Here is a 10,954-nt window from a genome sequence, read left to right as displayed (position 1 = left end):
CTGGACAATAAAACACACCTGTATCACACACTGATACTTATGACTGATAACAAAAAGCAGTCTTCAGCTAACACAAAGTACAAGTTTCTGCCTTGATGACAGATGTCATCTCCACCATTAATTTCCCAGATAACCAGTTTCCTTGAAAAGTGCCCATGATGCCATGGAAAGGATTGTTAGAAATAGATAAGAGGGAAATTAAAACCTAGGACCATTCAGAAGATCTCTCATCCTCCAACCTACAGCCAGAAGTGGAAGGATTCCCTGCATCTTAGCTCACCAAGACAGGTACCAACTGGCATTTCCACACTGCACTAGTATTAGCCAGAACTCAGTAAGGAAATACTAGTTCCAATAAGTTCACACTGTACAACGTAGCCTACAGCAATGGCTCCCACGCCACACAGCAAAGCTGTTGCTCTTGCATTACAGAAGCATCTAGAGAGCCAGAGGACTGCAGAATTCATTAGCACTCACTCAATAACTACTGATCATATTGACAGGTTTCAGAGTAGCAGCCGTGTTAGTCTGTATTCACAAAAAGAAAAGGAGTACTTGTGGCACCTTAGAGACTAACAAATTTATTTGAGCATAAGCTTTTGAGAGCTACAGCTCACTTCATCGGATGCATTCAGTGGAAAATACAGTGGGGAGATTTACACACACACACACACACCCCATGAAACAATGGGTTTTATCATACACACTGTAAGGAGAGTGATCACTTAAGACGAGCTACTACCAGCGGGGGGGGGGGGGGGGGGGGGGAAGAAAACCTTTTGTGGTGATAATCAAGGTGGGCCATTTCCAGCAGTTAACAAGAATGTCTGGGGAACAGTGGGGGGGGGGGAATAACATGGGGAAACATCAATGTGATATATGCCATCATGTGCCAGCAAAGCCCCTCTGCCATGTACATTGGTCAAACTGGACAGTCTCTACATAAAAGACTAATTATAACATTCAAAAACCAGTCGGAGAACACTTCAATGTCTCTGGTCACTCAATTACAGACCTGAGAGTGGCTATTCTTCAACAAAAAAACCTTCAAAAACAGACTCCAATGAGAGACTGCTGAATTGGAATTAATTTGCAAACTGGATACAATTAATTTAGGGTTGAATAGAGACTGGGAGTGGATGGGTCATTACACAAAGTAAAACTATTTCCCCATGTTATTCTCCCCCCCCCCCCAACCTCCCACTGTTCCTCAGACGTTCTTGTCAACTGCTGGAAATGGCCCACCTTGATTATCACCACAAAAAGGTTTTCTTCCTTCCCCCCCTCCCCTTCCTACTGGTAATAGCTCATCTTAAGTGATCACTCTCCTTACAGTGTGTATGATAAAACCCATTGTTTCATGTTCTCTCTCTCTGTGTAAATCTCCCCACTGTATTTTCCACTGAATGCATCTGATGAAGTGAGCTGTAGCTCATGAAAGCTTATGCTCAAGTAAATTTGTTAGTCTCCAAGGTGCCACAAGTACTCTTGATCATATTGAGTATTTCCAGGAACACTTTTCATGTAACTCATGCTAGGAAGTTTTTTTTTTTTTTTTTCAAATAATCATTTTGCAATAATTCTCTCTTCAGCCTAGGTTGTGCTCTCTGGGCCTCTATCTACTGGTAGACAAGAAACCTTAGATGCCATATACTGCATAGAAAGAAGAACTGAGCCTGTATTGTCACTGACAATCCAGAATCACCTGTTGAAATAGCAGTTTAAATGGAGATCACCCTGAAGATTGGAAGCACATGGCCTGCAGACAGCAGGATCTTTTCCATCATGCAAAGGGATGCTTTCCTCAGGGCTGCTGATTCTCCCATTGCCCTCAGCGCTGTACTTACAGGATGCTATTGCAGGTCAAACCTTAATGCCATTTAAGAGTTATACAGTACTCAAATAGTTAGGAAGACACTCAGGACAACTTGGAAAAGAGGAGATACAGCCTGAAGTCAACCCTGGACAGACCTCAAATATTTGCTTTTGCTCCAGGGTCCACTAGCCAGTATAGTGGTTTCTTTTTAACATATACTCTTAGTATGGGGCTCAGCAAGAGAAAGTCAGTTTGCTGCACTCTGCTATTTAAATCAGAACTTACCCTCCTCTCCAATGAGGTCCCAGGTCAGCACCTTTTACATGTTCCTATTATGCTAAATGTCATATGTACTTAGCTGTGCACACCTGTCCCCTCCTGCTCTCTTCGTCTCACGAAGCCCCTTATTAGCTCTAAGCTGGACAATCCACATGCTTGCACATCAGTCCAGGGGGAGAGGCCAGTGCATTTTATTTTTAAAACAGAAGGTCTTTTCCTTTTAATGTTTTTCTGTGCAAGAATTTTAGTAAGGCGGCTGCAGTAGTTGCCAGTTCGTGACTTCGGCCTCCCCAATAGCCTTCTCCATGCGATGGTACCAAGGTTGAATCTTTGTATGAGTCATCATGTCATCATAGGCTTCCAGCCCTTCCATGACATGGAGGACCCCATACACTGCCTGTGCCAAGAGAGGAGAGAGAGTTTGGAAATTAACATAGATAACATTAACTCTACATCTGGAATGGATGTAACTTCAGATTTAAGTGTCCCAAAACTCTACTCCCTTCCCAATCACCTATTCCACCCATCTGATTAGCAGAAATTATTGAGACAGTCACAGACATCAGATGGATAAATAGGCAGTGCCTAACAAAATGGGCAAGATTTTTGGGAGATTGAGTAAAATGAAAAGTGATTATACGATCTGGTACAGTATCCAGCTCCATATAAACTCTTTATGGAGATATTGCTTCAGATTAAAACATAAACCACCATCATTATTTATAATGAGAGCTAATGATGCAGGAAATGGTTTAAAATTCAAATCCTGAAGTCTGATCTATGCATGCTAACCTTATGACCCTGTCCACTGATGTCAACAGGGCTTATCTCCAGTTGCAGAAGTGGAAGCCTAGTTTGTAAACTGCTTTTGTCATTACTTCAGATTGATAATGTCCTACTCTGGGAAGTCATGATGTTTGTAAGGTATGTGCTTGGAGTATATTTCCCAGTGGAAAGGTGATTGGCTGGCATGCTTTCTACACACACAGCCAATACAGAATTGGCTGAACTATCTCCATATTGTACAATAGAGTAAACATACTCACCCTGCACCTGTAACACACTATCTGACAACACAACTCTCACCTCCCACATAAGACACTCAAATGATATATCTAATATACAGACCAAGAGGATATAGTACATATTTTATACATAATCATAGTCACACCTATACCATACTATGTGCATGATGGATGATAAATTAAAGTACAGAGACCAAGAGTCCTGACCATTACCAAGTCAGCGAGATTCGGCTGGCTGCCACCCATGAATGGTCTGTGTTTGCCAATAGCTTTTACCCAGTCATTGGCTGCTTTGTACAAATCTTCTCGGACATTATCCTGGAGATGGTGCCTGTGTTAAGAGAAAATATGGTGTCCTTTAACTGGTTCATTTCTCTCTTTAATTTTCCCCTCTCATTACTCTTCCCATGGATTGATATATGGCTGGGGACAGGGAATGCATTTCGGAGAGTGAATTGAAAGGCTTGGGTATTTTTAAAGATGACTATGAAGTAACTTGTGTGCATAAGCATCTCTTTCACTCAGAAGGTTAGAGGGCTCAAAGAAGTCCAATAAATACTTAAAGTTGATTAAGTGGTTAATGAGATATTTACTCTAGTGGTTAAAGCAAAAGGATCAGAATTCTAGAAATCATGGACAGTAATTCTCTGTCAGTCACTAACTCAGTGTGTCACACTAAACAAGTCAAGTCTTGACCATTCCTTGGTTACACCAATTGATAAACTGGATTAAAGAAGGCACTTCTATTGGAAAGACAGCAGAGATATAAAAGGGAAAGATCCCCCAGTCCTACTACTATTCAAATTGTGAGGGTACAGTGGAACTAGTTCCACTTGTAGTGATCATTCATTCAGTTCATGGGAATAAAATATTATTTCCCAAAAGCCAGTTTCTGATTGTTCTGATCAGTGGAGATTTAAGTTGCACAGATCAAACAAGTATAAATTCCTTTGATATTTTCAAAGATAGGAAAGGATTTTGCACCACTGAATGGCATTCAACTGTACAAGAACATAACTGGTGCTCCCATAAACTTTAATAACTGGAGTGACGTGCCTTGGAGCTAATGTTAAATTAAAAATGTGTCCTTACAGAAATGGAGTTTTTGCCTCTGCATGTCTGATTTGAAAGTTGTTATGGTTCCACATACAGTGATCATTCAGATACAATGATCAGAATGGGGGGAGTTTTCAAACTGATCCTTAGAACAGAACTGCATTTTATTTGCAAGGAAAATGCCTATTAAAATGTGTTTGAGACACAGAATTTTACTGTTTGAAGTTCATGGCTAAGGGTGGTTAAAAACCAATGGGACAAAGACATTCCCTTGCTGTGTGACTGGGTCAGTGGTACCAACCTGCTTTTCAGCCTCTTGCTGATGAAGAACATGGCAACAGCCCCCACGTACTTGGCAAAAAAACCTTCCACGGTGCCAAACTTGCCCTCATGGACAATGTAATCGAAAGAAGACAGGGCTTCCCTAGGTGTGCGGTAAACATTGGGGGAGATGAGGTGAACAAGCCAGTCATCTGCCCATTTTCGCCACTTCATTTCCTCCCTGTAGACATCCCAAGAAAGTAGTTTAAGTGAACAAGGTGGAAACATTGAATCAGAGGAGGAGGATGCAGATGATAACAGAATAACTGTAGCTGGAGCTTCTGCAAAGGATGAGAGTGCAACATAGTTCCCATCCAGTCTGCTCCATTGGTAATATCCCTGAACTGTGGTCAGGGGGGATTCCCCCCCCCCCCCACTGAGCTGCTCTAATGCCAAACTCCAGCTGGATGAGACAAACTAAAGTTCTAGATTCACTTTCTATTATTGCAAGCAGGCTGGATGGCCCATGAGGAACATGTGTCTCATAATCATGGGTTTTTCCCCAACATCAATCAATCCCAAGTGACCCTTCCAGCTAACTCAGGAGCCTAAAGGGACATCACTCTCTGGGAAGAAGGCAGGGAGGAGAAAAAGCAAAAGGAGGAAATTAGTGCAATGGTTGAGGCTCAGAGTACACCGGGGGGGGGGGGGGAAGGGGAAGGGATTTCACATAGAAGTATTACATTTTGCAAGTTAAACAAATAAATTACTTGAAACAAAACCATTCCAGTTATTTATGGGTGTCTGATGTGTATCATGTCAAGAGCAGCATTAGGAGGACTCTGTTTGTGTTCTCCAAGATGATACAGGAGGGGTGCTATGAAACCAGCTCAGAGACCCCTAGCACATGAAATGCTTACACCCTAGCTTCTTTGATGGGGTACACATGCTGGGTCTCCATTTCATCCAACATGAGCCAGTATTTGTTCCCATACTCAGTCACCTCCTTGCCCCGCTCGTTCACAGCTTTCATAGGAGGATAAAATGACACAATCTCTTCTAAGCTCTTCTTCCTGAGGGGAAAAACAGTGTCAGAATCTGAATGGTCTTCTCCACATGTTACTGAAAAACAGTTGCTATGAGTCCTCTTTTTGGGGCAACAAAAAACTGACTGCTCTAAAAATAGAAACTTCCATAATGAGGCAGCTCAGGGGCTGTAAATCTAAGGGCTATCTCTGTGCAGTCTGTATTTTCTCTTTTAGAATTCCTCTCCATCTTGAGGTGCAGTTAGTCATAACAGTGACTGTAAAAAAAATTGCTGATTTTAATAGCACTGTGGAGCTGATATAGCTGTGGGGGAGCAAACTAGAGCCTATGGCACCATAAGGAAACCAGATTCCAATAGTGGAATATTCTATTACCGTTGATAATGTAAGAGAAAAAGATCATGGCTACATTTTTAGGTCTCAGGAGGAGATTGGGTGTTGGGGGAAATAAAAAACAAACAAACACCAGCATAGTGAGCAAATATACAGTTAAAATACTTGTCCTTTGGTTGCAATTCTTCCCCCACAGCGTAAAAGTAACTTCCACTGGCTTCAGTGCAAATTGTTTGAATCCTGTATGGGGGTGGAAGCAATAATGCCAGTGGACTTTAAAGTCTCACTTCCCCCCCTCAGTATCCCTTGACTTTCAAGAGCTGAGCAAGTTTGATCTGGAATCATGGATGGAACATAAATGTGTCATTTTTAGAGTGGTTTCAGTCTGAAAGTTGACTCTATACATGCCCGTTATACACCTTATTATCCCAGATATATCTTTACTGTAATGTATAGTAGTAATGTTGCAGTGTGTGCATGGATGCAAGACTAAGAGGAAAGTGCACTTAATATATATGAAAAGAAAACAGTAAAAACACACTGAAGCCACATATGTTAAAATGCACTACTATGAAACAACTTAATGTAAGAAACTAATGAGAGAGAGAGAGTACATGTAAGTGTCATTTCAAATAACCCTCAGTAAGTATTAACCCGACTCCAGAATAGTCAGCTGCAGCTAACAATGTCTCTCTTATGGTTAAATTTCTATATACTGATGTTCTCTAAATCACAGGGGGAAAAAAAAGGAATAAAAGTACAAGTTGTCCTAGATACAAGACCCCCTCCTTCTCCATTCCTTACTTAAGCTCTTCATAACCTGGATCTAAAGAACAGGCTACCAGAGCAGCAAGTTGATTTATTTCCAGATATTCTGACTCGCCAACAAAACAAAACAAAACAAAAATCACAGGAAGGTTTGATTCATTTCATTTTTGGACTAATTTTTAAGTCTTCTTTGTGCGAAGGCAGAATTCTGAATTAAAAAACACCTGAGCTCTAACACACACACACACACACACACACACACACACACACACACACACAAAATATCCATTTCTCGTACCTGGAAACAAGATAGGTCTTTATTGCACTGATGATCACTGAAGAGTCATTCAGTTGCTGCAAAATAGAATGAAAATAAACTTAAAAAGAAGAGATGTTGATGGAGTGAGGAGGAGGAGCTCATAAGAAGCTCTGCCAATTGAATCCCTTTGGGGCTTAAGTAGTCCCCAAGTCCCTTCTTCTCTAATCTTCCGTTTATTTCCATAGGCAAATCTGCCATACTACAGCCATAATATATCTATTATTCTGCTTGTTCTAGACCGGCCAACAGCGGAAACCAAAGAGGGTTTCAGTCTGAGCTATTGGCATTCTAGGGGGCAAACCAGCATGGCAAGAAAATATACAGTTAGAACACTTGTCCTTGGGTCATAATTCTTCCGCCACAGAGTACAAGTACCTCCCACTGACTTTTGTACAAACTGTTTGAATCCTGCATGGGGGTGGGAAGAATAAGACCAGTGGACTTTAAAGTCTCACCTTCCCCCAAACTCCCTAGCAGCAGCATGGCTTGTCACTGCTAGGGAACATTGGGCATTGTGAGTGTTCAGCAAAATAAGAGTGAGGCTAAGGAAGAGGTAGCTAAGTATACAGCCATAAAATGAGGAACAGGATGCTAAGCAACCTTGGAAATAAAGTAGGCTACACCTGCACTGGGCTAGTGACCCAGTGCTAGATGTAAACCCAAGAACTGTGGTTATTTGAGAAGCAGAGACTCACCAGAGCGTTTCCAGCGTTGGCTAAAAGGATGGGCACCTTTCTGTAGGAGGAGAATTTGATCTCCTTCCTCATTACTGGGTTCACTTCCACAATTTCATAAGGCACCCCATGGTAATCAAGAAAGGCTCGAACCTTACTGCAGAACGGGCAGGTTTTGTATTGGTACAGGGTCAACTGCAGGCTGCCTGCAGGGAGCTGAGGGAGGAAAATGCCAGAAGTTTCTATGTTCAACTTAAATATCATCTCCTCCCCCAATCGATTTATCTTTATTTTAAAATTGCTGTTGCTGATATTTGGTGTTCAGATTATAATCTGGTCATCCAAATCAAAGCTCACACCCCTGGTTTACTAGCATTTTCTTCCAATGACATTATAAATACTTAACTTTTTTGTATAATGAATATCTAATTTTCTAAATATCCCCTTATCCCTTTGTAGTAACTCCGATCTCTTATGAATATATGGTTTTGCCAACTGAATCCTATAGGTTAGGGACCAAGTCATCATAAAAATGACATTCACAACTCCGCTTTCTACACAAAAATCCAAACCATCCAGCCTAAGAAAATTAAACAAATTAACCTTAAAAAACAACAAAAAGTAACCCCCCTAAAGTAATAAAATCCACAAAAATCAAAACCAAACCCATTCCCCAAGCATAGTTTTTATGCTGCAAAGGAAGAGGTGTCAGAGATTCCATGAAGTCCACTAGAGACTTTGCTATTATCTATTTTATGTGGAAGATGCTCAAATTCTACAGCAATGGACAGCAGTATAAAACCCTACATTCAACATTTTATAAAAAAAAAAAAAAAAAAATACCAGTGACTTATACCAGGAAGCAATGACTTTTTTTTTTTTGGTAACAGTGGTTGCAAGGTATTGGTTGAGAACATATAAACTCAGAATCTGATCTTGCATTGTTTGCACACCATATCTTCACTGAGAATGCTGGGTGCACAAGGAATAAAGCATCAGCACAATGCAATTACACAACAGACATTTAACGTGCCTTGCTTATTATTCATACATTATAAAACACATGCCACCATTTTACCTTGTTTCTCACTTCCATAGTCCCTCAGAGTATTTGCAGGAAGTCATTAGTTGATGGAAAGCCCTATGTAAGCGTACAGAATTGTTGTTTTCCCTGTCACTTGACAACTACTTTTTTTTTTTTTAAATTCATTAAAAGCAATTTGTATAGTTACTCAAAGAAGATAATGTTGGGTAATTTAGGCCTAGATTTTAATACTTTAAATGTTGCTTCCTAATAACATCTAATATTAAGGATATGTGTGTGTTTCGATCAATAGAAAAAGTCTGCTATTCGTATTTAAACCTTTTCTTGAAGGGTTTGCCACCCCCAAATACTGCAGCATTATGCTAGTGTATGAGAACCAGAAAGTGAACAGACTAAAAGCAAAATTGAAACGAACAAGACTATTTTCTTTCTATTGACTAAAGTTAGGTATGTGTGTATGTCTTGCAAGATCAGGATCTATAAGTGTTTAGTTTTAATACACAAGAGTTATTAGTAAAATTGGTAGACATTATTTGTTTAGGATATTGCAATCTGATAGCATCACTTAGCATGTAATTCATCCATAGGCAGGGAAAACATTAATTAGCTAATTATTTTTAAAGTAGCAATTAGCCTAGTCAGTGAAAGCTCCAAAAGGATTTGCAGACAGTAAATAGAAAAAGCAGCCACAGATCATTTGAGAGACTTTTGTAGCCTTTTAATCTGGAGACTAGGCTAAAATATTATCTGAAAATGAACAAAAATAGAAACGTCATATAGGAGAGAAAATCTGTGAGGGGGTGAGGAAGAAACCAATTTCAAGGTTCTTCCTAAAAGAAAAGGAGTACTTGTGGCACCTTAGAGACTAACAAATTTATTAGAGCATAAGCTTTCGTGAGCTACAGCTCATTTCATCGGATGCATCCGATGAAGTGAGCTGTAGCTCACGAAAGCTTATGCTCTAATAAATTTGTTAGTCTCCAAGGTGCCACAAGTACTCCTTTTCTTTTTTGCGAATACAGACTAACACGGCTGCTATTCTGAAAAAGGTTCTTCCTGACACCCCCTTAAGATTTCATTAAGGATGGGAGCCACGATCTCAGTGTGCACCCCAAAAATGGAAGATATTTGGGAGGCAATATAATTGCACGGGAAGGACCATCATTTCAGAATCATTTGTAAGAGGGGGATGGGAAAGCACCATGGGACCCGGTGTTCCTTAGGGATTGCAAGGAGCTTCTGGATTTCCTGCAGTACTCTTAAAAATGGGGGAAGAGGGAGGTTACCTTGGCTGCCTGCTGCTCTGCAAGGTGCTCCTGGGCCTTCAGGGGATACTGGAAGCTCTGGAAGAGGCCAAAGGTGCCCCCCAGGGCAAAAGCAGCCCCCACCAGCATGCGACTGCCCTTCCGTGCCCGGCCCCGTGCATAGCGTCCCGTCCCAAAGGGGATACAGTAGCCCCTGCTCTGGGCCCGCAGGAGCCCCACCCCAGCCGCCTGGCCAGCAGCCCTCAGTCTCCACGGGAGCTGCCCAAGGCACCTCCAGCCACTGCAGGCTGCTGCCATCTTCGCTCCACGGGGAGAGGGGAAACAGCGAGGGCGGGCCTCTCCACCAAGCCCCAGAGGCTTTAAACCAGAGCAGAGGAGGCCTTGAGGATAGAGCGCCTCTGCTGGGCTTGTTTTTTGATGGGTTGGTTGGTTTGCTGCGGCATCATTTCTTCCCAGAGGCAGTATTGCACAGGGGCCAGCAGCCACATACAAAACTGGGGAGGGGTGGGAAGCAAGCCCGGCCCACCGGGGGAGAGAACATTTGCCTCCTCAAATGATTTTCAAGCCCCCCACCCCATCATTGCCAGAAAAGCCAAAATATGTACAAAGCTGTACACTGTTAAGCAATAAGCAGATGGAAGAGATTTCATTTGTTAGATAACTTACAGAATCACAGAAAAATGCATCCGATGAAGTGAGCTGTAGCCCACGAAAGCTTATGCTCTAATAAATTTGTTAGTCTCTAAGGTGCCACAAGTACTCCTTTTCTTTTTGCGAATACAGACTAACACGGCTGCTACTCTGAAACCAGAAAAATGCTGACTCAGTAGCCACAATTTCTTTTTAAACTCTTAAAAGTCCAAGTATTTCTAAGGGTCTAATTACTCCTGGAAGGTTGTTTTGTAAATAGTGACATTCAGGGGCTCCAAAATACCCATTGGCCCCTCCAGTAATGGGAGCCTAGAATTACCCTGTTTGGAAATGGTTGTAAATGGCATAGGTGGGCTGAAAAAATAATCACACTGTAGCAGATTTCAGAGTAGCAGCCATGTTAGTCTGTATCTGCA

The 10,954-nt window shown here is 41.5% G+C and overlaps 1 protein-coding gene and 1 long non-coding RNA gene across 4 annotated transcripts; one reads left to right on the top strand and one right to left on the bottom strand.

Annotated features, from left to right (window-relative positions):
• Positions 1 to 2,262: 2,262 nt before the first annotated feature.
• On the bottom strand, positions 2,263 to 10,268 carry PTGES2 (prostaglandin E synthase 2). Of its 3 annotated transcripts, XM_038374258.2 has the most exons (7): positions 9,909 to 10,267; positions 7,599 to 7,793; positions 6,883 to 6,938; positions 5,358 to 5,510; positions 4,478 to 4,678; positions 3,334 to 3,451; positions 2,263 to 2,492 (listed from the first exon to the last, which is right to left on the bottom strand). In XM_038374258.2, the coding sequence occupies exons 1-7, from the start codon at positions 10,182 to 10,184 to the stop codon at positions 2,340 to 2,342; spliced, it is 1,152 nt and encodes a 383-aa protein (XP_038230186.1). In that variant the 5' UTR covers positions 10,185 to 10,267; the 3' UTR covers positions 2,263 to 2,339. The 3 variants fall into 3 exon arrangements, with proteins under 3 accessions (XP_038230186.1, XP_043354571.1, XP_038230187.1); XM_043498636.1 differs by lacking the exon at positions 4,478 to 4,678 and having other exon boundaries at positions 9,909 to 10,268; XM_038374259.2 differs by lacking the exon at positions 7,599 to 7,793 and having other exon boundaries at positions 9,909 to 10,258.
• LOC122456865 lies at positions 4,678 to 9,984 on the top strand. Its single transcript, XR_006275989.1, has 2 exons — positions 4,678 to 9,445; positions 9,672 to 9,984. It is a non-coding gene; the product is annotated as an uncharacterized LOC122456865 (long non-coding RNA).
• Positions 10,269 to 10,954: the final 686 nt, after the last annotated feature.

This window comes from Dermochelys coriacea, chromosome 16 (genome assembly GCF_009764565.3).
Source record: "Dermochelys coriacea isolate rDerCor1 chromosome 16, rDerCor1.pri.v4, whole genome shotgun sequence".
NCBI classification, from domain to species: domain Eukaryota; kingdom Metazoa; phylum Chordata; order Testudines; family Dermochelyidae; genus Dermochelys; species Dermochelys coriacea.
This window is presented reverse-complemented; position numbering and strand designations above follow the sequence as displayed.